The sequence below is a fragment of the Amborella trichopoda genome, chromosome 4 (assembly GCF_054954075.1).
Source record: "Amborella trichopoda isolate Santa Cruz 75 chromosome 4, AtrichopodaSantaCruz75HAP2 v2.0, whole genome shotgun sequence".
Lineage (NCBI taxonomy): Eukaryota > Viridiplantae > Streptophyta > Magnoliopsida > Amborellales > Amborellaceae > Amborella > Amborella trichopoda.
The window spans coordinates 54,202,559-54,229,915 of record NC_142339.1 but is presented as its reverse complement, the minus strand read 5'-3'; the positions used below and the strand labels follow the sequence as shown (position 1 = coordinate 54,229,915).

Genomic DNA, 27,357 nt, shown 5'->3' with positions numbered 1-27,357 from the left:
GATCCGTTGTTTAAATCTAGGTATAAAGTGCCCTTCTTATACCGTAAAAGTAACACACATCTCTAGAATTTATTTGGAGGTATAATTCCTGAGTCAAAACCTTATCCTTAATAAAAATTCAAAATTTCAGATATGATACAAACGAACTGATCAATAAATAGTTAAAAATCTTGAAAATAAATAGTCTTGTACCTCCTTTTAAAAGACAGAAGCAACTGAGGATGATCTCCCTTGGAGAGAGAAACTCCCCTTGGAGAGATAAATTATTTTCATCAATCATATGTAAAACTTGAAAAATTTAACGCCCCATATTCTTGTGCATCTTTTGTCTCTTTCTACCCCTTGATATCTCAGAACCAATTTGAAAAAAGCAAGGAAAAATAGAAGCTGCCTTCGTTCTTCTCCAAAACAGGGCAGCTGTAACCAGAGAGAGAAAAAACTCTGTTTTTTGTTTTGCCCACAATTGAGATCACGACCCCTGTGATTAATTCTTTCATCAGCAGTTTCTCTCTTCTTCACATCAGCAGAGAATCAATGGCATTTCCAGCCATGAAAGCTTATGTAAATTCATTTTCCGTATATTTTTCTCTCTTCCTTTTTCTATGTTTTTCAGCCATGGCTGACTCTGAACCAAAAGAAACAGAGGCTCTCTTTGCCCTGAAAGATACTTTCAACAACTCTTTCCTTAACGAGCATTGGAATGGTCTCCCATGCTTTGAGAATACGAGTCACTGGTATGGAATCAGCTGTATCAATGGCACAGTAACTGGTGTTGTGGTTGAGAATTTCAGGCTTTCTGGAGTGATCAAACCTGACGCTCTCTTTAATCTCACTAATCTTGAAGTTATCAGCTTCATGAACAATTCAATTTCTGGTAATATCATGGATTTTTCATATAATCCGAAGCTTGTTTCGACTGATCTCTCATATAACAAGTTTTCAGGGAAGATTCCACCTTCTCTTCTGAGTCTGAATCATTTGCTCAATCTGCAACTCGAAAGCAACAATCTTTCAGGAACCGTACCAGAATTTCAACAGAAAAGCCTAAGAAGCTTCAATGTCTCGTATAACAATCTTGAAGGCCCAATCCCCCCATTCCTCCAATCCATTGACCCCTCCTCATACCAAGGAAACCCGAAACTTTGCGGCTTCCCTACCAGACAAATTTGCATTATAGATCCGACCGGTGTGCCGGCAAATTCACCAGAAAACCAACCAGAAGACTCTCCACAGAGCAAGAAGAAGAAGAAGGGCTTTTTCAAACAGTCATTAGTGGTAGCAATCTTTGTTCTCTTTGATGTCATAGTTCTGGTTCTTGTGAGCTACCTCTTCTTTGTGTATTTTAAGAAGACAAAGTCTAATAAAAAGTCCAAGGAGAAAAACCAGGAAACAGTGACCCAAGAGAGAGGTAGAGAAGAGGAGAGAGGGGAGTTATCTTTCATGGAAGAGGGAGGTGGGTTTAGTTTAGAGGAGCTCTTGAGGGCCTCAGCTGAAGGGCTTGGGAAAGGGAGCTTTGGGAGTTGTTATAAGGCTATGTTGGAAGGTGGGCCTTGTGTTGTGGTGAAGAGAATGAAAGATTTGAATAATTTTAGCAGAGAGGAGTTTGGAAATCAGGTTAGAGGTTTGGCTCAGCTCAAGCACCCAAACTTGTTGCCAATTTTGGGTTATTATTACTCCAAAGAGGAGAAGTTGCTTCTCTTGCCCTATGCACCTCATGGGAACCTTTATGACAGGATTCATGGTAATACTCTCCCTCTCTCTCTCTCTCTCATTCTCATTTTCACTTCCTGTCATTCTCTCTTAGACCCTCTCTTTCTCGCAAATCTCTTAAAATCCATTTTTCTCTCACAAAAAAAATAAATGCATGAGTAATTCAGTACTACTCTCTCTCTGGGGACCTCCCTCATCCATGATGAAGCTGTCCGTCCTCAAAGGAAAAAGTCTATGTAAGGTTGTGACTTTATGCTATGCAAGTGACTTTATGCTATACAAGCGTAGCGGAAGACATAAAGAAAACTAAGGCGGTCCGATGTTCAAAAAATCGGATTAAGGTCAAATTTGATAAAAAATAAAAATAAAAATTAGATATTCGTCTTCCTTCCAAGTAATAATGTTCTAATTTCGAACCATTATGTTATAACAGTAAAAAAATTTGATCCATACTTAAATTTTCAAAATAATATATTTTATAATATATGGGGTTTCTATGAGTCAACCAACTCATATATATGCGAGCCCCCTCTTAAACTATCTTACAAACTGATTTTTAATCTAAAATTTTAAGGATTCATGATCAAGGTTAAGTAGATCATGAACATAAAAAAAATTGCTATGAAAATGTGATTTTTTTGGAAAAATCGATACATCATATAAACCTTGTGAGTTTTTAAAATGGACATTGGTAAGTCAACGGGGTCTTGCACCCGCTAACTCATGAAAGAGTCAGCGGGCTGTTGTACCCGCTAACTCATGAAAGAGTTTTTCATCTTGTAAAAAGTTATCTGGACTGTCTATTTTCTAGCATTTATAGATCTTGCTCAAGCATCATTATTTTAACAATTTTAAATTTTATAATAAGGTTAAACATAGAATTTCAAGCCATAATTAGGTCTTTGACACTAAAACTACCTCCTAGGATAAAATTATACTTGTATGATATTAAGATAGGCACCTTATACTAAAACCTCACTCCTTTATAAAACGTCCCATACTCAACAAAGCTACTCAAATTTACAAATGAATGATATATATATATATATATATATAAACATTGATCCAATACAACGGTTGTATTATTACATAATGCAATGATACTTCTAGAAAACTATGTTTGTAGTATTTTTATGACCACAGCTTTTGTACACACTCTGTCTTCATCTCAATAATCAATCTCCCCAAAAAAAAAGTTCAATTTGAACTCTAGATATAGTCAAAATGAGTCCCGTCTATAAAAGAATCTAGACCATTCATTTTGTGAATTTCAAGATCTTAGCCTTCATAAACTCAAAATCAATTTTTTTTTTTTTTTTTTTTTAACATTGTTCATTTAATGATAATAAAGCCATCCAAAAAAATTAGAAATAAAAAAATACTTCTAAGGTCTATATCTAAGCATCTTACCAAAATGAACGACCTATATTAATTAGGCGAAAAAAAAAATTTATTTTTCGCGATTGTTCATTAGAATGAAAAGAGTGAATATTTCAAAATTTATATCAAACAAATGGCGATGAGATAAAATGATTTTTTAAAATTATTGCATCGTATTACTATACAACGGTTCCATGAAATCATTGCTATATATATCACCATATCTTAATCCTCTCTAGGTGAGTGGGGAGATGTGCGCAGTGAAGCACCACATGTTGTGCATTACATCTCTCTCTGGTACGTACGTACATAGTGAATTACCACAGGAGAGTTCATGTTATGTGCATCACCTCTCACTCTCCATGTTTGCAGGCTACAGGGACAGCATTGGCCGCATACGATTCAAGTGGAGGTCCCGCCTCTCGGTGGCGCAAGGAGTGGCACGCGCCATGGCCTTCCTCCACAGTGATTCCAACGCTCTCCCCCACGGTAACCTCAAATCCACCAATGTCCTCCTCTCTGCAAACGACCGTCCCTTAGTCGCTGACTACTCCCTTAGCCCCTTCTTAGCCCTCCCATCTGCCGTCCATCGAATGGTCGCCTACAAGTCCCCAGAGTATCTCCACCGCCGAAAAATTTCCCCCAAATCTGACGTATGGAGCTTTGGTTACCTCTTACTCGAGCTTCTTACAGGAAAGATCTCTGCACACTCAGCCTTACCAGGAACCACCGGTGTGGATCTCCCAGTGTGGGTGAACAGGGCGGTGCGTGAGGAATGGACGGCCGAAATCTTCGATCAGGAGATATTGGGGGCAGCAGAGGGATTGGTTCAAATGTTGAGGGTAGCCATGAGTTGTTGTGAAAGGTCGCCGGAGAAGAGGCCAGAGATGGAGGCGGTGCTGGCTGAGGTGGAGGAGATTGTAGCTTCAGAAGCAACAGATGGTGCTGAGGAGGGTGAAAGTGCGGGTTCATCCGAGGTCTCATTCGTCGGTACGTCAGAGTCATCGGCATCATGGAGGCGAGCCTCGGTCTCGGAGGAGAGGGATGATGAATGAAAAGAGGGCGTTGAGCATGTTGGTGGAGAGAGAGTTGGGTGGTGACCGTGTTCATGGGAGAGAGACAGAGTAGAGTTGGGTTGGGCTGGGCTGGCTGGGTGTCTTGATCGGGTGCGTAAGAAGAAATAAATACACTATACTCATTCTTTTTTCTTGTGGGCGAGCTTTCGATGCTTCCTCTACCGCATCAAACTTATAAATTTTTCCTTTTATCAGACCGTCCATTCTGAATTGAGGGACGTCTCTGCACTATTTTTTTTATATAAACTATTTTGACATCAAATTTTAGACGTCCAATCCTTTATTTAAACTCACACTAGCGAAAAATATGTAAAAAATATTTTTAATAAAATAAAATAACCAAAATGCCTCTAAATGTTTTAAAGGGTATTTTGATCATTATATTTTATCGAAAATTATTTTTAATATTTTTTATAGGTACGCCCCAATAAGAAGATGGTACGTACCAAATTTCATATTTATACAATTTGTATAAAAAATACTAAAAATAAAATACTTTGAGACGTCGGATCTAAGATCAAATTGTGAGTAGCTCTCTTGATCAAAATTAGACGGCTGGATGATAGGACAAGCATAGATCTTCTATGGTGTAGGAGAAGTATAGAAACCTTTCCCTCCTCGAGCACTCCAAATTCCAAAAAAGTAGTGGATCAATAACTTTACTTGAAGTTGGTTGAGGTGATCCATGTGATTTATTTATGGGCCTTATTTTTCGTGGGGAAGATGTTTTTGATTTACCTAAAACCATTGGTTTAAAAAACGGATCGGTGCCCCAGATCAGGCACCCAAAAGCCCATCCGGATCGGTGAATTGGCGTTTTGGATCGAGAATCAATCGAATCGGTCGGATTCAGCATTAAAAAATCCCAAAAAATTATTACAAATCATTATACATGTTACTTTTTAGGAATCCGATAAGAAATTGGGGTATTACATTAAGAATTTTCATTTTTTTATGCATCAATATGCGAATATTGAGATGCTCTTTCTTTGTATGAATAAATTTAAAATTTGTCTTATATATCATCTAATTTTTTAAAAAAATTATTTACCGTTATAATTAAAATAATACATTATATAATTTATAATATAAATAAATAAACAAATAAACTATAAGATTTGGTTATCAAAGTATAATTATTAATTATAGTATTATAATAAACATGATTAAAAAAAACAAAGGTGTGACCCTTACAAATAAATAAACCTACAAAAATATAGAATTTAGAAACATAAATTTGTAATTATATTATAATAAATTTTAAAAAATAAATAAATATCATACTTACAATGTGGGATAATTGACAAAGTGACTTTCAAATAGATTTTAAAATGGTTTGGGCTAGTGTTATTTTTTCTTTTAAAATGTATCATAAATTAGTAATTTTTTTAAATGTCAATAAACTAGTGTTAATATTATTTTTGGTTGTTCTAATATTTTACAAGCTAGTACTATTTTTTTTCTTTTTAATCTCTATTAATCAATAGCTTAATGCCTAATATCTAATAAGAAGGTTTATTTTACAGCAAAAAAAGCACAGTTGAAAGCTTTGTTTATTAATGCACAGTTGACGCTTACCATATTGTTTATTTGTGACTTTATAAACGCCAGGATACAATAGACCGAAAAAAATATTTGCCGATGTGGGAGCAGCTTACCATATTAAAGGTCCAAGGCCTCCTACGTGAATCATCATGCATACAGCGTGGTACATGGCCACCTGGTACAGAGGTCATAAAAGACAAAATAGCACATGGTACAAGGTCACCTGGCACTTCCAAAAAGGAACACAGAAGGTTAAGTACGTGCGACGACGGATTTTTTTCAGAAAAAGCCATAAAAAAAAAAGAAACCGTTCGGATTTTGTTTTATTAGTGGGTCTGGAGCGATTTCATCGATATCCGATTCAGATAAGAAAAGGCCAAAAAAAAAGTCTTTTTTTTCAATATCTCGTTTTATTAGTGGATTCGAAAAAGTATCACCGATACCTGATTCGGATAAAAAAAGGCTAAAAAAAAACAAAAAAAACCATCTAGATCTTGTTTTATTAGTAGATCCGGAGCGATATCACCGATACCCGATTCGAATTGTTTAATTTCGAATCAGATCGACGATTTTTAAACCACTGCTCAAAACAAAAGATGTTGTTGATATGGAAAGGGGTTGGGGTCGCGGTGGTGGCACCACCTACCACCACCCCATTAACACTTTCAAAAATCTAACTTCTAAAGGGGTTGGGTCGTGGTGGTAGTACTCCTATACCTAGTTGCTACGTTGTGGTTTTCAATTCTGCTGAAAACACTCATTGGCACTTTCAAAGAAAGTCAACTCCTTAATTTATTTGAAAAAACGGGTAGGGGCATGTCTTTCTCACCAAATTACCCAAAAAAAAAGAAAAAAAAAACGATGTTTCGATATGGCTGCAGCCTTATCAAATAAATAAAGTCTCATCTCAAAACCTACCAAAAATAACAGTTCTGGCTTAAGAAAACATCCAAATCAAGCATCTTGGCCCTGATAGTCATAGTTATGAAAAAAAATTGTGTTCAAATTCATGGATCCGCAAGGTCTAAACCAATCATCTCGGCATATTGCAACACATTAACTAGATGTAATGTATCTTCGGTATATTGTAACACATTATCTAGATGTAATGTATCCATGGATTTGCAAGTTCTAAACCATTTTATGGACTTCAAATTATGGTGTTAGAAATTGATTTTAGAACTATCATCAATGTTTTCAATGCCCAAGTGTTTTCCATGTGAGAATTCATGGTGAGGTTTTATGTTGTTTTCATAAAGCTTAAGCCTTCTAAAAACTGCATCATTCCCCTACTTTGATAGGACTTTTGGGTCTCAATGTCTTGATTTTGATTGCATCGATTGGCATTTATGGGTGAAACTTAGGGGTGGCAATGGACCCAAACCCAACTCCGAACCCGACGTGGGTCCGGGAATGGGTCCAAAAATTGGAGTTGTCGGATTGGGTTCGGGTCAAAATCTAAGTCCCAAACACTATTCGGGTCTGGGTCTTGGTTCGAGTTTAGGTCTGGGTCCCACATTATATTTTCGGGTCTCAATTTATAAAATATATTTAAAGATATTGATTTTTTATTTTTGGGTCAAGTCTGGGTCCAAGTCCGAGTCCGATAACTTCAGGTCCCATAATATTTTTTCAGGGTCCGGGTCCGGGTCCGGGTCCAGGTCCCAACCCGTTGCCACCCCTGGTTATAGTTGTCCAAGTATCACTTTCTGTTCAATCCCTTTGGAATCCATACTTGAAGTCGTGATAGTGTCTATTCTTTAGAAAGAATCTCTTCAATACATTTCGTGTGCATCCATGTTGTATTGGATTTAAATGAGATTTCTGCCTCTATCACGTGATTGCTACCAAATATATTACCATATGGGCATTTTTTTTTGCGAAAATTACGAGGAGCGACCCCCACCCCCTGCTACTCTTTTTACCTGAATTGCCTGATTCATGGATTTCTCGAGGGTTTTCATTTATCTTTAATTTTTTTTATTTTTTTTTCAAGTATTGTTGCTTTCTTATTAGCTGATATATATGAAAAATTGGTTATTCATCGAGAATTTAGTTTATGGGGTAATATAGAATTGTGTCTGAAAGTAGGTACTTTTCTGTTGAGATATCAATTATTAGTTTCTATTGGATGCATATTCATTGATTTTGCTAATTTCAATTTTGTAAATTCCTGAGATTTAAAAAATATTATATTTCTCATGCAAATATGACCCTTTTTTTGCCATAAAGTTCTAGCCTTTTATTTGTTCATTTCACTTAACATGGATTTTTTTGCACAATCATTTGATAATTATAGGTTCCAATGGAAACTTTAGTTGCACCAATGGGCTCACATGGAAATGGGTACAAAATAGATGCTTCTAAGGAGATCAATAGTATAAATGCTTATAGTGAGGAGCCCCGATGCCAATGAAAGAAATAGTGCTTGTGATTTTTATAAGGATGGGATTTTTATTGAGGAAGCAAAATTATTCTTTAATAGATATGTTTGGAGGATGGAGCACATGCATGGGAGATAAGAAAAAAAAAAATAGCATGAAGGGCGCTTTCGATGATTTTAGGTTCAAAAGAACGATTTTGTACAAGAAAAAATGATCATGGAAAACCTTACCAAAAAATTCTATATACAAGAATTGGTTGCAAAACAATGATGAAAATAGATAGACAAAACTTGACAAAGGGGTTGTTGCAAGGTTCAAAAGAGATCATAATTATGTATTTATGAATCCAAGTAAAATGCATTGCGTTTGATCACATCAAAGAATATATAAATATAATAAAAAAATCAACAATACTTTATATAACATCAAAGAATATATAAATATAATTAAAAAATCAACAATACTTTATATAAAGCCGGGAATCCTTCTAAGAAGACTATGAATGTATTTAGAGTGGAAGTTGGTAGTGACTATAATTTAGATTTCATAGATCTTGAATGTAATAATGAGCCGAAAGATCTTCAAAAGAGAATTGTTGATGATGCTTAATTGCGTATTTTATGGGTGTAGGTTGTGCAGGCTGAGGCCCCAAACAATCAAAGTAAAATATACCGTTAAATATTGTCGAAATATGTTTTTCGGTACTAGAAATATTGCGACACTAGAAGCTTTATTTTCATATCTAATGATGATAATATTTAAAACTTAAAAAATAGTATAGATTTATGAGCACTCGAAAAATCTTGAAAATTGATGCACCTCCAAAATTCATCATAAGATATAATTTTGATGTAAAAAAATCCCCCATAATCCATTTTGATCTCTAAAATGCCAACCTTATGTAAACTTATCATAAGATATATTCTCTAAAGTTCCAACCTTGTGTAAACTTATCATAAGATATATTATTGAGGTCACCTTAATTCTAGATTTCAAGTTCCAACCTTATGTAAACTTTTTCCAAAAGAAAAAGTTGAGATCCATTTGATTATGGCGGCGGGTTACGTTCTTGGGCAGCGGTCATGGTTGTTAGGGTCTTTCTTTCTCTAGTTTGGGTGAGAAAAACGATGGCAAGTTGTATATCACTGTTGTCTCTCTTCTTCATGATGGTATTGTTTGTCCTTGAAGAAAGGGTTTGTATCCCTTCTTGCGAGGTTTTCTCCATGAATCCTGAGGATTTGAGGGTAATGATGGTTTCAGACTTGCTATTAAGGGGCTCAGAAGCTGGATTCATGGATGTATACTTCAGGGACTTTTACATGGCCAAATTCTTCAGGGTAGGTACCTTTCAAAATTTACTGAAATATTCGTGATACACAATTCTTTAAGCTCTAGAAATTTAGTAAAACGGAAGATTTCGTTTCATTTTTTCTTTTATTACGGATTTGGGTTTAGTTTGTCAAATAGAATTTGGATTTGCTTCGAATTTTATTATTTATTATTTTTTCTTTGCTTTCAATGAGGATGACCTCTGTGGTTGGGTTGCATTATGAGGAATGTTGGGGTAAACAAGTTCTTACTCGACCTGGGAAGTTCTCGTTGCTCTCTGTAAATTTCGTAAAACGGAGCATTCATCTGTTTTCTTAACATAAGGATATGGATTAAGCTTGTTTTCAAGAATTGAAATTCGGGGATGGGTTGCTTGAAAGTGTCAATAATTTCTTGTTTTGAATGAGATTTTGTGGCTGGGTAATTTCCCACCTGACCAAATTCTTCTGTGTGGGCCTCCTTTCCCCATCTTGTAAGTTCATGTGGCAACAATCTGTGTCTGGCCTCTGATATTTATGAGCGATAATTTGTTTTGGTCCTCTTATTTGTTTATGAGGTTTGGATCTTGGAGTAGAATTGGATTTCAGAGTTGGGTTTTATTTAATTATTTGTTTAGTAAGTTCATTTGGTACCCATCTCTCTTTTTCCTCGGATATTGTAAGCGATAAAAATTTCCTTTGGTTCTCTTATTTATTTATGAGGTCTTGGTTCTTGGTGTAGAGTTGGGTTTTGTTTGAAATGTTGATTATGAATATTGTTGTCATTGTTGGGTGGGCTGAACTACTGTAAATTTTTTGGTGAGCTATTTTTGTTTATTTTATATGGAAATCATATTCTTCGTGTGTAAATCATGCGAATTTCTTTTTTGATTCGACTTGGGATTTCAGGTTGGGTTAGCATGATTAGAGGTTTTGTCAGTCGTGATGAGTTTAACATTGTTTAGTTGGTGAATCATGGAAGATTTTAGGTTTAGTGGGTGTCACAAGCGGTTTTATACATCTTTGAACTTTGTTCATTGAGGATGTGTTTTGTGTGATATTCATAATGGCGCATCTACACATCCTTCTGCATTTAGTAGTCAAAGCACGTTTCTAACAAAATTTCAGCAAATATTTTTCTCAATTTCGGTCCCTGGAAGAATTAACATTTGCATAGTGTGACCAATTTCTACAGCTGTCATATACCTTTCTTGTGTATGTTTACTCATGAAAAAAGCTCAGTGAGGTTGGATCTTTTCTTTTTCCCACTTTTTGAGATGGTAACTTTATTCATTTTTGCTGAACATTCTACTACAAGTGAATTCTGTACTGATCCTAAACTGATACTCGTTGAAGCCATAAGCATATCCGTGAAATTTATCATTTAAAAGTTTTTGCTTCCCTTTGTCAACGGCAACTACCAGCTTTCTAGCATGACAATGTCAATCTTTTTTAATTTATTTGTCAAAAGAAAAAGAGACATGAGTGGTCTTTTGTTCCTCTGGGAGCTACAGATGATTCTGTGTCTAGCAGTGACCCTATTTCCTCTGGGAGCTACAGATGATTCTGTGTCTAGCAGTGACGCTATTGATTTTCTCTAATCATTCCAAACTTTGCTTTTTCCCCCTTTTTTGTTTTTTTTTTTGAACATTATGAATCAGAAATCCTTTGAGAAGCTTAAGCCTGACATGCTAGTGGTCTTGGGAGATGTTTCTGCAAAAGGATCAGAGCTTCCAAATAATAAATGGCTATCTGTTCTTCAACAACTCCAAAGGGTTTTGGGCCCCTTGTTTGAGCTTCCTCTGCATATTGTTGTTGGAGAGAGAGATATTGGAGATTGTAGCAACTTGGATTCAGATCATGTCAGTCAAGTTTGCAGTAGCTTGCCAGGACTAAACTCTTGTGGCTGTGGTGCCTTCTCTGTGAGCAATATCAGCTTTCTCTCTCTTAATTCCATTCCAATGCTTTGTAATAAAAACAATTTACGCTTTGGTGTGGAGAAATTCATTGAGAAGGAAAGTCTAGAACTAAGGGTTGGTGAAAAGAGCATAAATGAAGAAGCCAGTGAGTCCAAAGAGTGGACGAAAAGACTCCATGAGAGAGAAATTGCTGTTAAATATGGTTCTGGTCCTGTTCTTTTACTCCACTTTCCATTACATAGAAGAACTGGTAGCACCTGCAAATGTATTGAAACTCCTGAGAGGAATTATTGGGATAAATTTCCTCATGATAATCCAAGTGCATCAGAAAATTTGTATGAGAGCTTTACTCTTGTTGGGTTGAGCTTGAAAGTCTCAATTTCTTGAAACTGCATGATTGATTCACATATGTGTTTATATTGCAATATCTAGCTGATATTTCTTTGTGGCCATCTAACTATTTGCTTTTGACCAACTTACTATATCATTTAGCATTTAGAAAGTGTATGATATTTATTAATCTGGTGTAAACTTGATGAAGATATGATATAAGTATGGAATTCTCATCTTTCCATTTAGGGAAATTTATCAAAATACACCTTACTTTTCAACAATTTAATAGTTTACCATATTTTAACTATTAAAACTCATGGTCATATGTACTTTGATGTGTATTTTTAATTTAAATCAAAACAAATGGGTAAAATGTTAAGTTTTTGATCTCTTATATATATTTTGATAGATATCCCTTCCATTAAGAAGTCTTTCTTAAAAGATCCATTAATGCTTAAGATGCTGTTCATTATGAGCAAATAGCTCTCATACATGATGTGGCTAGGTGCAGGACATTGTAATACAAGTAAAAAGAGAACATGTGATCGTTTTTAAATAACAGAAATAACACCAGAGAGTATAAAATTTGACAATACTTGGGATAAAAAATAAGAAATTAAGGATTTTTAAACAATAAAAAAATTACAAATTTTACATTTGATATTCAGAAGATATAAAGGAAATAACACCAGAGAGTATAAAATTTAACAATACTTGGGATAAAAAATAAGAAATTAAGGATTTTTAAACAATCGGAAAATTACAAATTTTACATTTGATATTTAGAAGATATAAAGGAATGTCATACCACACTTTATTATGAAACTTTGAACTCTCTTCTTGATAAAATAAACGATCAGATATCAGTTTTTACTGACCTTGCAGAGTAGAAAAATGTAATCACTCAGACTGGGCTTGAGACGGGCACGACCGGCTTGGGGCTGGCCAAGGCGGAGTTATGTATATTCACTCAGACAGAGTCTCTCAATAAAGTTGCCTCAACTCCCATCAAATGTTACCCTATGAGAAATTACATAATGCAGAAAACGATCTTGACCAAACATTCTTACTTAAGATATGGAACATCAAAACTTCAATTTTGCATCCGTATCTGAGATGGCCAAATGTTGTTCTCCTGAGATGAGTCCATATCATTCAGTTGAAATATATTTATTTGGATATTAGGGATTATTATTATTTTTTTTAATGTATGATGGGGACAGATTAGGTGTTTACTGGGAAATTTTAAGCAGATTCCAAATTTTCTTTCCATAGGCAATTGTTCTTTTCTGTTTTGTTTAATTGCCTAGAATCAGTTAACTTTTAAATGCATTATTATTTGAGTTTCACACATGTTATTAGATTTATTTCCCCTCACATATTTGAAGTTTTTTACTCTTCTTGTGGAATTTCTTGCCAGTGAAATCTTCGGTTCTGGGGCCCATAAAGTTCTTTGTACTATTCCTCCCAACGCTAGTGAATATATCTTGCAGGCCCTTGGACCAAGGTACGCAATTTTATTATTATGGTAAACTGCTTTACTTGATAAGGCAGATAACCTACCATTTTGAGTCTATTTGCTTCATATAAATCTGCTGTTTTCTGCTGTGAGTAGTTATTCCTGAACTTTGAAATTTTGATGGAACAAAAACAGGATTTTTTAATCAATCTACATTATGGGTGTACCATGTTTATTTGTACCTTAAGTTGGCTTTTTGACAAGTCTTTATTCATCGTACAACTATAAGTGTTTTTATAAGCCAAAAGATTATCTGATTCCTCGAGTAGAGACCCTATCTAAGAGTATTTTTAAGACCCCAAATTTAAGGGATGTAACTTTCTCAACCTAGCAACTCATGTCAAATATACACACATATATACACACGTGCAGAGTGTGCACATTGTATATGTTCCTTTAAAGAATAACTTCCCAAGATTGAATGAGGCTGTCCAATTTTTGGACGGTCAGATCTAAGTAGTTGGAAATTCAGAATACAATTTTTCTTTATAAAAAATACTTATCTGATGATTCTAAAGTGGATCCCAAAATTTTAGATCCAGAAAATACTCATAAATAGCTATTTTTACCTGATGCAGTAAGTATGCTCCCAAAGAATCATGCTATACATGCTTTTCTCATAATGTTCTGATACTAATCTTTGACTGGTTTTAACTGCACCTTGGGGTGGTGTTAGCAACTTCGCATTAGATACACTCATTCTTTTTTTATTTTCTTTTGTCCTTTTTCTAACACCTATTTCAATTGTATATCATCAATAAACCATGGCTTTAGGCAGTTGCTTCTTGATGACGTCACATGCATATGTGTGCACACATACAGGCACGCATGCACACGTGCACACACTCATATTCATATATATATATATATATATATATAGATAGAGAGAGAGAGAGAGAGAGAGAGATTTCCAACGTTTGTGTTAACTTGGCCAAAAGATGATGGAACTTGTCAACGCTGAAAACTGGATTGATAGTTTTAGTTTAAAGATTACTTTGTATTTGACGGATGATGAATGGATTGGTCCTAACCAAAACCGATTAATTGGCTTTGAAGGATTGTATTCAGTGCTCATACTCATGAATTTTGTGACTGCACCCATGTTGATGGCACTCGAGAGGTCACCATTCCATCCATGACCTGGGTCGTGACAGACCATCCCGGTTTCGTTCTTGCAACCTTCGGAAATAATGAAGAAGCAGTGAGATTAAGCCATTGCTCTTTAGCCAGAGAGTTATACATCTCATCCATCCATGCTTCGGTCTTGACTTTGTTAATATGCATGTCTCTCTTTGCATTGAGGCCACTTCATCGCTCTTTGTCTGCAAGATGAATTGACAAAAGTCCCGGACTTTGTAAATTTGGTGGGCTTACAGATACGATCCAAAAGTGTCGAATCTGATGTTCTTTGGAAGGTTACTATGGGCTTAGAGGTTCTGAGATAAAGACTGCCAGTGGTTGCTTGTGGAAAGTTACTTTAGTTAAACAAAGTTACATTCGATTTACTTGCCCAAAAAAAAGTTACTTTAGATTCGTGACTCGCGACGTATACTTGGATGCCTTTTTTTTTTGGCATAATGCAGGAACACCAGGTACTGATGTTCTGAAAGGAGTTGCTTGAGTTTGATTCTTTGGGGTTAAAAAGGAGGAAAAAGTTTATATAAGGATGCTACCTTATAATGTAGAACTACGGATGCCCCTCAAAAATCTATCGGAAAAAGTTGTTTTAATATTGAAAAACCCTTTGATTGATCATCTCGATATTGAGATGTATGACTATGAAAAATAAAAAGATTTAAAGTCTAAAAAATAGTGCATTTTACAACATATTATTTACACCGTCTAGTTTCAAGATTTTCATATGTTTATAGACTTATTTGATTTTAACTATTTTTTAAATTTAAAATTTTATAATTAGATATAAATATAGATTTTGAGATAATCCTAAGAGCACTTTACATCAAAATTATGTATTATGATAAAATTCGAAGGTGCACCTTATCTTGACACCTAGGGATGCATCCGTATACAAACTGCACCCTTACAAGGAATGTATAAAATGGGTTGACTTAATCGGCAAACAATGCTGGTTTCAAATCCTTACCTTCGGGCTTATCTTGTAAGCCGCTTCGCCATGCGGACGTCTTCGTCTTTTTTTTCCTCTTTTGTTTTTTTTTTTTTTTTTTTTAGGAGTAATTTGAAAAGGAGGCTTGTAAAAATGAAATACAAGATGTCAAGTTGTTGTGCCCTGCTATGTTGAATATCTAGCTTTGAGCCCATTTCTCGCCATGTATGTGTCGATAGTGTTAAATGTTTCCGAGAGATCTTTGGTGTGAATTCTAATTTCTTTTTAATTTAAATGGGAGTGAAACATCAAAATGTTCCACTCCCATTTAAATTGAAAGAGAAATTAGAATTGCCACCAAGGATTACATGCAGTGTTTTTAAAACCTAGAATCAGCACACACATGGCCAGGGACCAGACCTACTCGGCATGGTGAGTCCAGCTGATTTGGCATTAAACGACTCTAGAAAATATGTACAAAATTCATTTAAAATCATATAAAAAACAAGTAAATTAGGAAATGAAGAAACTAATTGAAATTTTTTGAATATTGGTAAGAAATAGAAAACTTGGAATTTTGCGAGTTAGGCTTTGAATCAACGAGGTCTGCAGCTTGCTCAAGCACTCAGCCCTTTCGAACCCAAAATTCCGAAGTTGATTTATTTCAAATCCGCCAAACTCAGAGGATCTTTCAAGTAACCCGAAAGTGAGATACATCTTGTTGGGGCCCCAAAATTGATTCTGAAGGGTTTTATTTTTGCCAAATAATAAAGAAAGAAGAAAAAAAGTCAGACTGGGTGAGTCTTGGATAACTTGGCTTTAGACTTGAGATCTGGCCGAGTCCAATTGATCGTGGGAAGTGAACTCGTCGGGGCGTTAGTGCACCACACCTCAATTATCTCCTCGAGGGATTGAGCGTTGTATGGTGAAAGGAAAAATGATATTTTCTTGGGGTGTGAGAAAATCTAGTAATATCTAGAAAAGGGGATTTAGGGTCATATGGTGAAAGAGAAAATGATCTTTTCCTGGGGTGTGAGAAAAATCTAGTGACAATGGAAGACGTTTACTCATCAAAAAATTTCAACACCAATTTCAAGAATAACCACTTGTCCAATGGTACAATATATATGACCTCTGTTTTGCAAAATTGATCATGATTATTCTTCATGAAAAATAAGCAAAGAGAAGACGTATTATTAAGATTTGATTTGCAGTATAGATCACATGAATTGGGTTCTTATCCCTATGTTACCATTACTTTAGCTTCTAAGATTTTTAGCTTCTAGAATGTCAGATACGTTCGTATCTCACTGAAGCAATTTAGCATTTCCTAAAACTTTTGAGATAATTCACATGGATAAGGAAATTGTGGGGGTAGGGTTTTGGTTTAACCCAGTGATTTAAAAACTAGTTATTTGGATCAAAATCTCCTAATTAGATTGGGAACCAGTAGTGATTGATCCCGTTATGTCAGAGAACCAACTGGTGCTCTCAATGAATCGAGTGATCCAGCCTGGCTGCAACTTTCATTTTTTTTATATAAATTTTTAAATTTTTATTTTCGTTTTCGATTTTTTTTATTTTTTATTAGCCAATTCCATGGGCTAGATCGAGAATTGGCTAATCCATACCAGTTTCCTTGATGGCTGGGCCACCAGATCGATCTGGATTTTTAAACGCTTGTTTTGTAGTTTACATGTTTAGATGGCATGGAAAAGCCAGAAAAAATTTCATGAAGACCTAATAAATCAAGTTAGCATGAGCTAATATGTTGAGAAGAAGATTTCCCGAACTAGTGTTATTTTGTAAAGCAAAAGTATATGATAAGATGGTTTACTTTTTGTACAAGAAAATCATGATCACGCTTGGCCATTTGATGTGAAACTAGATAGCAAGTGGTTTGTCCTTGATAAGGCTCAAAGATTAGAAAAATCTCTTTTGAACTTTATGACACACTTTTTGCTGTTGGAATTCTCATCTAACGGCTATAGGTAATTTTGATTTTCTTGTACAAAAAAAATAGCCTTATAGCATACAACCCTTGTAAATAAGCCATATTTCTCTCGATAAATATACTTTTATGACCACTACAACATTCTACTCATGAACTTCTAGCGAACCAATCCGAGTTAAAGTTCCTAAATTGAAAAAAAGAACGGTGTCTCTAAAGAGTTGAATTCTTTTTTCAATTGCAACTATGCCATTTTCTCTTTTGCATCAGCTGCTCCATAAAGTTGGAATTCGTATGTTACAACTTATGACTTGTCATCTCATTTGGTTTGATCTATGTGAACTTTTCAAAGCTCTAAAAAGCGTGAAGTACAAGAAAGACTGATAGAAAATTCTCCAAATTGAAAGCGAAGAGCAGGAAGATGTTCATGCTTCATATTGGAGAAAAGCATAAGTTCCTAAATTCTGAACTTTGCAAAAGTTATATTCCTAAGAAAGGAACATGTCAGTTCAACCTATAAAGAGAACCATCTCACTCACTCTAACCACGTAAGTCATCATGTGAAAGCAACAAAGGTTGCCACAGGAAACACTATCTCACACAATGGCCAAACCACAACTCAATCACAAAGAACATCTGGATTGCCAATTTCTTCAATCCTACCATCGAGGTAATATTTTATTTTTTTCTTCTAGTCGACATTGGCTAAATTATGGATTTCTTCCATTATCAACATTGAAAACTTTATCATCATCGCAATATATAAATAGTGAATTTTTCTTCTTTGATATGTTATGTTGAAGCTACGTAGGTCATGGAGCGGGCAATAGGCAAAAAGTTATGGAGATCCTCGCAAGTAGAAGCTCTCAAGAACTAAAGCAAATTCGTGAGGCATACAATGGACTTTACAAAGAAGAGTTCCTTCACCACCTCTCTGATGCTCTCAGGAGCAACAAATTCGATGTGAGTTCACTTTCTGGTTTTATTGGTTATTTTTATCTTTTCCTGCGCTGCTGTTTTAAAAAGTGAATCAGTAGGTTGAAGTTGAATCAGTGACTTGCGAAGCCAATTTGGGTAGTTGAACCGGCCGCTTCAAATCCAATTTATGTGGAAAAGTTGAATAAGAACTGAAAATTAATAACATATAGAACTAATGGGAACTGGGTGAGGTTTCTGATCCTGAGCTTACCCCCACTTTTTTTAGTTCGAACATAATAATCCGCTTTTAAAACACCAGTTTCCACCACAATTCTAAGTTTCTACGAAACAAAGAAGAACAAGAACAGTGTTTGTGGGTTGAAAAGAAAATTTTGATGTTTACGATGAAATCTGATCTTTAATGTCCTTGACTTGCCGCGTTGGAAAATTCATTTTTACACTTGAAGGTATTCGCTTTTGACAATCTTTCTATTTGCAATGATTCTTAGTTCCTTAATTACCCAAAAAAATGATTCTTAGTGCCTTTAATTTACACTCTCATTTTTATTTTTCTGTGTTATGGAGTTGATGCTTAGTTTAGCGCCCTGAGCCTTGGGACTAAGCACATGAGTGGGTTCATGAACTTTATGCACTAACTTGGAAGATTTTAAATATTATCATGTCTTTAAAGCAGGGTTACTAGGAAGAAAATTACAGCGTTGTTGTAATGTATATAGTATGATACCTGTATCGTTTCAAACATGGTAAAAAGAGCTTCTTCAGATGTCCGATGCTTATAACAGACGGTTGGAGATGCTATTTGTCCTCTTAGATTCTCTAAAATTTTTTATGAACTTTAAGTGGAGAAATGATGCTCTCCAGGCCGGTTGAGATACCTATTAATAATATAGGAAATATTGTATAATTGTCATGGTGTTTTAAAAATCTGACTGGTGGGTTTAACTGGTTACCAAAAAGTTGGGAGTTGAACTAGTTAAGTCAATGATTCGGTTGGGCTGACTCGGCCAAATTAAAAAAAAACAAAAAAAATAAAAAAAGGTAAAAAATAAAATTAAAATTAAGATGTTTAAAGTTTAGGAACCTGGAGTCATTCTAAAAACAACGGTTTTGTAATAAAAATATTTTTTAATACAATTTTAGGTCCAATTGGCACAAGGTTTGAGTTGGGGATGAAATCAGACCGGCTACTCATGAGTCCCAATTCGACTCACGTGGTTCTAAAACCACCGAGATTCGACAAAATGCACTATTTAATTTCTATTTTTGGTGCACTATTTAGTATTCTTCAATTCATTAATTCTATTATTATTATTATATATATATATTTTTTTTTTTTTTCTCTGTCGGTTAAATGTGGAGGACTTTGACTGACAAAACGGCTTTATCATTCACACAGAGGCTGGCATACCTTTGCATGAAGGAGCCCCATGAGCGTGATGCAGAGATAGTGCACAATGCTCTCCATCATAACCATAATTTTATAGATTTAGAAGCTCTGATTGAAGTGATATGCACTCGATCATCATCACAGCTTCTGTTGATCAAGCAAGTCTACTTCGCCAGATACAACTCCAAGATTGAGCACCATGTTAGCCAAAAAGCTCGCAACAGCATGAAAGAGGTGAGTACAGGGCTTGGGCCCCTAAACTGCAAGTCTGCCTATATGCTTATTATTACGGATGAGTAAATCTGCCTCTATATTTTGTACAGTATATAGTAACTTATCTGTACCTTCGGAATGCATAAAGGCTCTGATGGAAGGGGAAAGCTTTCTAGGTGACCCTACCTCTATATATATATATATATATATATATATATATATACACACGTGTGTGTGTGACCCGTCAAATCTGAGGAGATGGCTGAGATGGCTTGAGTCACAATGTCACAAGCTAGTTTTTAACCTGACAGCAATCTTGATCAGACGGCTCATAGTTTTTTATTTGCTATTTTATTCTACAAATAATTTTGAAGCAAAATTTGAAACATGCATAGATCTGACAATGGCACATATGATAAAAATAATTAAATAATATTTCTGAAGATAAAAAATTACCAAAATACCCCTAAAAATTGCAGGGGAATTTGGTCATTTATTTGTGTAGAAAATATTTTTTTTTATTTTTTCCAGGTTCACCCTATTTTTATGTTGGGATGCACAAAATTTCATCAAAACATGTTTTGTATAAAAAAATAAAAAATAAAATAGTATTTGGCATGACACTGCGGTATGAACAATCGTAGCCATTCGATTCAAATCAAACGGCTAAGAAGTGGGGTCACATATGGCTTATATGTAGGTGCGGTCGCATATGGCTTATATATAGGTGGGGTCACATAGAAACATTTCCCCTGATAGAAAGGTCTAGTTTATCATGTAGTTCAGTAGTCCCATTTATTTTAAAAATAAAGAAACAACAACAACAAAAGAGTGCACTTTTATAGTTGATACGCATTGAAAAAACAATAAAATGCCCAACACATGGTCAATACATCAATTTCCCAACTATATGTGTCGACATGCAACACTAAAGACAAATTAGAGTACGTGATTAATGGGGATGAGGGTGTTTGGCACCGAGGTTTTATCAGAAACCCGGCTTTTGAACGAAAACCTGGATGAATTTGGATTTTTTTTCTGTCTCTTGAAGCCAAATGACCCTAAAGTCTTATATTTGGGTCGGGAGCAATACCAATACACATTAGCTGTGTCAGGATCAGACCAACCACCGAATCAGAGAAATGATTAGTCCAATCAAAACTCGTTCCACTGTTGGTAGAATCGATTGATCCATATTTTTCAAAAATTAAAACTAAAAATAACATTATAAATATAAAATATATTACAACAAAATATCCAACTATGTTTAACTGGTCTAACATATCAAAACCTGTCGATCCACTAGTAAAAACCAATTAAACATTTGTTTTGATCAAACCTAGTTTTTTCTTTGGACTGGAATGCCAAGCCATTAATTGGTTGTCCAAGCGGTCAGGTTGAATGATCTGGTCTGGTCTTGATAACTATGATATGCATCGGTATCAACAAAAATGAATAATAATCATTATCTTAAATTAATGGCAGGATGGGTGATATTTGGAAAATACCTTATCCGAGATTTTTGCGAATTTATAAACTTTTTTATGGATTTTTAACAATTCCACCGTACCGGATCAGTAGAGTGGGTAAGCGATTCCAAACCCGACTCTGAACTTTAAAGCCATGATTATTATTTATTTCTGGCATGATGGGTGATATTTGAAAACATCGGACAAAATGGACATTATATTTATAAACTTGGCTTCGTATTTTTATTTAGTAAAAATTATAGGTAATGCACATTTACAGCAGGTGTGATCAGCAATTCTCTGAAAAGTTATCAGAATAAGGGACTTATCTTGTAGCATATTCATGGAAGACAAATTCTTTATGAAAGTGTTAAGGTGGATATTGAAGTGGGGTACATTGCTAGGAACCGGGCATTAGGAAATTATAAAGAAATTTATATAAGAAGATCTTTTATTTTTTGATATAAAGAGGTCACAATTAGTGTTGATTGTTAGATGTGAAATCGGATAGTTAGGTATGTGTCATTAATTGGGTACAAGATTCAAAATAAAATTTCTCAAATATTGTGACATGTTTTAATCAGTCGTTTCACATCAAGAGTGATTAAGACCTCCAAAAGTGAATGGTTTTAGCATACAATCCCTTATTTAAAATGGGAAAAGTTTATATAGAGCCGAGGCTCTAAACAATAAAATTCGAGCTTACCCCAAAAATTTCACTAGAAGTGATTGTTTTGATGCTCAAATATCCTTCAATTCATCATCTCTACATCAAGATGCAGGGATATGAGAAAAAAATGGATTTCAAGTTTTGAAAATAGTGTATCTTGTAAGGCACTTTTGGACCATAACTTTTCAATATTTTCAAGTTTTCATAGATCTCTCGATCTACATTATTTTTGAAGCTTTAAACTTTATAAATAAATATGAAAATATGTTTAAAGGCTATAAAAAAGACTTCCAGTATTAAAACCATATTTCTCGACCCTCCTAATTTGATTGTTCAGAGCTTAGGCTCTATGCAAACTGCACCCATTTAAAATAGGTTACGAATGGGTACAATTATTAAGAAGAGATTAGGTTTAGCACTGGTTAGGTAAGTTGGATCAAGTTAGATGGAAAGTACAATAGAGATAAGGAAAGGGGTTGATTCATGACAGCAGCATCCTCATACTTAATTACCACGTTGTGGTTTTCAATCCTGTTAACACCAACTACTGATACTCTAAAGAAAAACTAACTTCTTAATCTACATAAAAAAAAAATGAGTAGGGCCATGCCTTCCCAACTGAATTACCCCAAAAAAAAAAAAAACACAAAATAGAGGTTTGAAGTTCAAATTAAGGCTAAGGTAATAGGTTGGAGACAATAGAGAAACGCATCATAAAATAGGTAGAAACAAGAAGAAAATTAATAACCTAAGGCCCTGTTTAGTTCCTTGGAAATGGTTGTCTTGGATAGATGCATCCTCTGGAATTGGCATCTGTCCTGGATGGATGAATCTCCTGGAATTGGGATCTCCTAGATTTGGCATCCCTTGGAATATAGGCGACTGTTGTTTTAAAGAGCATCTGATAAGAGATTTGGAAGATGGCTATTACTATGTTGTATTAGTAATATTTTATTATGATAATATTATTAATATGATATTCGATAATATTAAAGTATTATATTATATATAAGTTATAATGTTATGATTATTACTGCATATAGCGTGATATATTTAAAGAAGGGCTGATATATTTAAAGAAGGGCTGGCCAAGGCCCTTCTAAGGAGTTAAAAAACAACAGAGAGAAAATAAAGCTGATTTTTTTTTTTTTTTGGCAAAGTTTACCTTTTGACAAATTCATATTTCCATTTTCCCCGTTGAGCTCGAATCTCAATTTGTGTTCGAGAGATAGTTGTCCATACATTGATAAGGGATGTATGGATATTATAATTTATTTCTAATATATATTAATTATATACATTATAATATATACCTAATTATAATAAAAATGTATAATTATAAATTTATAATTATTAATTATAATTACACCTTTTTTTGGGCGAACCTCGAACCACTCTATATCTGTTAATTACATATTATAATATTATATATCTATTAATATATTTTAATTTATTACTTATATCCAATTATAGTATTAATTTTATATTATAGTTATAAATACAATTATAATATAGCTTTTTTTTAGCAGATTTCAACCCACTATACAAAATGCAACTTACTGCATTTCTTTTGGGCCCATGGTTCACTTTTAGTCTCCCATAAATTTTAATCCACTTCTTTTGGTGGAATTGATATTTCCGCAAAAGTGATTAAAATGTGGAAACCAATCTCTGTGCAGAAATACAAATCCCGCCCTCTCTATGCATCCAAATAGGGGAAATGGGCCATTTCTATAGAAATAGGTCTCCTTCCAAGGAATCAAATGGGCCCTAATAGAAAACTAGCAAGGAGGGTTGCCCTGTCAAAGATACCGTATCTATCAAAGAACTACTCAGAGCACATATACTATGCTCCCACGGAATCATATTGCGCATCTACTTGCACACCCAAAACACCTATTTAGGAAAACGTTGAATTCTAAAATTTTGGGAACCACGTAAGAATTATTCGATGTATATTCTCAAAAAAAAAAAAAAAATGAATTTCGAGTTTTGTGACACTTAGATCTAGCCCTTCAAAAATTAGACGGTCTTTATTCAATCTTGAAGAATTAGTTTTTTTTTAGGACATAAAGAGTTTATTTTGTAAAAAAATTTTATTAAGATTATTCAATGGTTTGTAGAGACGACATCCCCAAAGTTTGTGATCTAAAAAATATTTCTAGCACGAGGGAGTAAATAAATAGTTACTCCCGTAGGATTAGGAAGCCTTTTGATTTTCATTTAGAGGTTTGTATTTTGATGGTTTAAGATAGAATGGGTTGCCATTGCCAAATTTCCTGGTAAGAAGAGCATCATTATTCGATTCAACGGTTTTGTCTTTGCTGTTTTTTACTTTAAATGTGAAAGCTTTCGATTCCATTTTCTAGAAATGCAGGTGTTATGGCTCATGAATTATGTACATGACGCAATTTCAAATACGGACACATTTTTCTGATTGCAAATAAAACGAAACAATATTATATAGACATGACCTGTCAATATCTGACATGATATGAGTATCAAAAATATCAATCTAATATCAGCATTTTAGACAAGACATGTCCATACATTTTTTAGAAAATAAGATACGTTGGATTATTATAGTATTATGAAGTATTTTGAATGTGACATTTCAAAAAAAGATATTAAAAATAAGGGATAGAATTAAAAAAAAATACATGCAGAAGAACTTAGGTGCGGTACCAATAGCGATCAAATGAAAAATACGTTGACTTAGGTACGCTCGCCAGCACAGACCCAATACAACATCTGCTGGGAGATACGGAGTAGTTCGAGTGGAAAGCTCAAAAATGATGAAGGGTAAGCCCAAAAGGACATGGTTAGAAGTAATGAGAAAAGATATGAGGACTCGTAGCATCACTAAGAATATGACTTTGATAGAGCAGAATGACAGACCATGATTTGTATAGCCGACCCCAAATAATTTGAAAAAGTGTTCTGATGATAATGATGATGTTAAAAAGAACAAAAAATTATACATATTTCCGCGACTGTACTTTCTAGGTATGCCTCCTCCCCTACCACCAAAACACATCACTAACCCCAAAACTCTTTTTTTTTACCACTGCCCCCAAAATAAAAAAATGATTTATAAAGGAGGGGAGGGGGGCACGACTAAAAGTACGGTCAAGGGGTATCCATAATTTCCTCTAAAAAGAAATGTGCAAGTTCATGGAATGTTAGATGTAAGTCTCATACCTATGATGTTTCCATATACTCAAAGCCCTCTGAATACTCATGTCTCTATCTGCACATATGATGCGTCAATATATGCAAAACCCTTTGAATATAAGACATGGTTTCTATGAGTGCATGTAGAAATGAGTCACCTCTTATAAATCTATTTTTGAGATGGATTTTTTGACTTAGTTTTTATGGACATGTAATCTCTAACATAGATGTCATGAATATGAATAAATAAATAACTTTTAAACATTAGAATACTAATAATAATAATAATTCTATTAAGAAAACATTTGGACCGTTAATTTCAATTGTTTTTAGATGGGCCACCTATTTGCATCCATCTTTAAGATGAGTGCTTTATACCTTAGGACCGCATATTGTAGAAATGCGGTCCAGCCTGCATGAAAAAAGGTTCCTAGAATTTATGCACATATTGGAAATAATTTGCAGCCTCTTAGAATGGTTTTACGTTCTCAATCCAAATGCTGGATTTTGAAGAGAGGATAAATGGTGTTTGCATGTGAAACCACCGCCCCCATCACGTGCTAACATTGCCAATTTTTACTTAAACTCCATGATAAAAAATTTTATACTTCTCGATATTTGTGATCACACGTGCAAAGCATGTGGATTTAATTGGTTCAAAGAGTTGGAAAATGGCTTCTATTTTCCATCATTTCACTAATAAATTATCAAGAAATACCCTAATAGACAAACATTTATAAAAGGGTGGTAGGAAATTGAAGGTACGTTTCGTACACATGAAAATACTCGCATGAAAGAATATTCACATGAAAGAATTCTCATGTGTGATTAGGTTTAAGAGTTTTTTGCACCAATTAGTTGTCAATTAGTATGAAAAAACCCCCACACTTAATCACATAGGTGAGTTCTTTCATGTCACGTGTGCCAAATGTGAGTCTTTTATGAGAATATTAACTTAGGAGGACTCCAAAATAATCTTGAACTTGTTTAAGATCATCCCCTATGTATACATGTATATATGTGTCCACGTATTTGGAGTGTATATGTGAGCCCATATGTGTTTGTTTAACAAGTGGGTTATAAAAACAGAGATTGTCAATAAAGAGACTATTTATCTTTTGTACATGGAGATCACAATCATTTTTTTTTCTTAAATTTCAAGATGGCTGGTTGTAAGGATGTCATTGAATAGACGCAAAGTTCAAAATAATAATAATAATAATAATCTTAAACTACATGACTCATCTCAAGCCATCCAATTTGACATCTAACGAGTAGGAATGATTGTGATCTCCATGCACATAAGATAAATAATATCTTTATAGACAATCCCATAAAAATAGAACTCAAAGATGGTGACTAAGTTCTATTTTTCATGTGTAGATTATTTTGGCAATGTTGAGGGCATGCGAGTTTTCTCGCTCTAGAGTTGATAAGAGCATGGCCATGTGTGATGCAAAGACCATTTATGAGGCAATGGAGAATGGCGCATGTTTAGACACAGCAGCAATCATCTCCCTCCTAAGTGGAAGAAGCATGGAGCAATTGAGATCCATTCTCCAATGCTACAAAGAATTGTATGGCCATGATTTGTCCAAGTCACTGAGGAGAGAGAAGTTTGAAGAGTTTGGAAAGGACCTTAAAAGAGTAATTAAATGTGTTGAATATCCTCACAAGCACTTTGCTAAGCAACTTAGGAAAGCATGGAGTAATGGACAACGTGAAAGCAATGTAATGGCTCAAGAGGGTCTCATTAGGATAGTGGTTACTAGGCATGAGATTGATATGGAAGAAATAGAGAGAGCATTTTGTAATAAAAGTGGAGTTTCTTTAGAGATGGCAATTCATAAAGAAATCAAGGATAAAAATAGAGAGGGTTTGATGGGGGATTTCTTGCTTGCACTTCTTAAACCTCATTAAAGGGTGTTAAGACTTACTCAAATAGGAGCAACAGTGAGAGTTTTGGTCACCTTTTCTTATATTGTAGTTCAATTTTGCAGTCAAAATAAATGAAAGATGAGTGGCATTTTGGTTGGTGGCATTTATTGATATCAATGTTGGATTACAAAAAGAAGTAGGTTATATTGCAACAAATTATCTAGATCGTACATTTGTGCTTTAAAATTAAGTGTTCATAGATCCACAAGATCCGCACCATTTTTTGAGTTTTAAATTTTATTGTTGGTATTGGAAATTGATTTTAGAGCCATTATAGAGACTCCCGTCGCCGAAAGTACTTTCTATATGAGTATTTGATGTGAGACGTTAGTTTGTTTTCATAAAGCCTAGGCCTTATAGAGACCTCATACCATATAA

The 27,357-nt window shown here is 34.6% G+C and overlaps 3 protein-coding genes across 6 annotated transcripts; all 3 read left to right on the top strand.

The window, feature by feature from the left end:
* The first annotated feature begins 372 nt into the window (after positions 1-372).
* LOC18421977 (pollen receptor-like kinase 4) lies at positions 373-4,298 on the top strand. The gene is made up of 2 exons (XM_006826903.3): positions 373-1,741; positions 3,463-4,298. Exons 1-2 carry the CDS (start codon positions 535-537, stop codon positions 4,143-4,145), a joined length of 1,890 nt encoding a protein of 629 aa, XP_006826966.2. The 5' UTR covers positions 373-534; the 3' UTR covers positions 4,146-4,298.
* Positions 4,299-9,038: 4,740 nt separating this feature from the next.
* LOC18421980 (uncharacterized) lies at positions 9,039-14,782 on the top strand. Of its 3 annotated transcripts, none has more exons than XR_016054833.1 (4): positions 9,039-9,432; positions 11,064-11,324; positions 13,075-13,161; positions 14,230-14,782. XR_016054833.1 is itself a non-coding variant. In XM_088865704.1 (4 exons), exons 1-4 carry the CDS (start codon positions 9,178-9,180, stop codon positions 14,310-14,312), a joined length of 885 nt encoding a protein of 294 aa, XP_088721830.1. In that variant the 5' UTR covers positions 9,042-9,177; the 3' UTR covers positions 14,313-14,782. The 3 variants fall into 3 exon arrangements, 2 of the variants coding, with proteins under 2 accessions (XP_088721830.1, XP_088721827.1); XM_088865704.1 differs by having other exon boundaries at positions 9,042-9,432; positions 11,064-11,523; XM_088865701.1 differs by having other exon boundaries at positions 9,043-9,432; positions 11,064-11,656.
* Positions 14,783-17,697: 2,915 nt separating this feature from the next.
* LOC18421979 (annexin Gh1) lies at positions 17,698-27,082 on the top strand. 2 transcript variants are annotated; one of them, XM_088865705.1, is made up of 4 exons: positions 17,698-17,859; positions 18,001-18,152; positions 19,525-19,749; positions 26,425-27,082. In XM_088865705.1, the coding sequence occupies exons 1-4, from the start codon at positions 17,793-17,795 to the stop codon at positions 26,959-26,961; spliced, it is 981 nt and encodes a 326-aa protein (XP_088721831.1). In that variant the 5' UTR covers positions 17,698-17,792; the 3' UTR covers positions 26,962-27,082. The 2 variants fall into 2 exon arrangements, with proteins under 2 accessions (XP_088721831.1, XP_088721832.1); XM_088865706.1 differs by lacking the exon at positions 26,425-27,082 and adding an exon at positions 21,481-21,767 and having other exon boundaries at positions 17,700-17,859.
* The last annotated feature ends 275 nt before the right edge of the window (positions 27,083-27,357 follow it).

Excerpts from the sequence above, each read along its gene's own strand:
- LOC18421977 (XM_006826903.3), top strand. The coding sequence starts at position 535 with ATGGCATTTCCAGCCATGAAAGCTTATGTAAATTCATTTTCCGTATAT. Across the intron at positions 1,742-3,462 it reads CCTTTATGACAGGATTCATG|GCTACAGGGACAGCATTGGC; the intron begins GTAATACTCTCC and ends CCATGTTTGCAG.
- LOC18421980 (XM_088865701.1), top strand. The coding sequence starts at position 9,178 with ATGGTTGTTAGGGTCTTTCTTTCTCTAGTTTGGGTGAGAAAAACGATG. Across the intron at positions 11,657-13,074 it reads CCAAGTGCATCAGAAAATTT|TGAAATCTTCGGTTCTGGGG; the intron begins GTATGAGAGCTT and ends ATTTCTTGCCAG. Across the intron at positions 13,162-14,229 it reads TTGCAGGCCCTTGGACCAAG|GATTGTATTCAGTGCTCATA; the intron begins GTACGCAATTTT and ends TTGGCTTTGAAG.
- LOC18421979 (XM_088865705.1), top strand. The coding sequence starts at position 17,793 with ATGGCCAAACCACAACTCAATCACAAAGAACATCTGGATTGCCAATTT. Across the intron at positions 18,153-19,524 it reads TCAGGAGCAACAAATTCGAT|AGGCTGGCATACCTTTGCAT; the intron begins GTGAGTTCACTT and ends TCATTCACACAG. Across the intron at positions 19,750-26,424 it reads CTCGCAACAGCATGAAAGAG|ATTATTTTGGCAATGTTGAG; the intron begins GTGAGTACAGGG and ends TTTCATGTGTAG.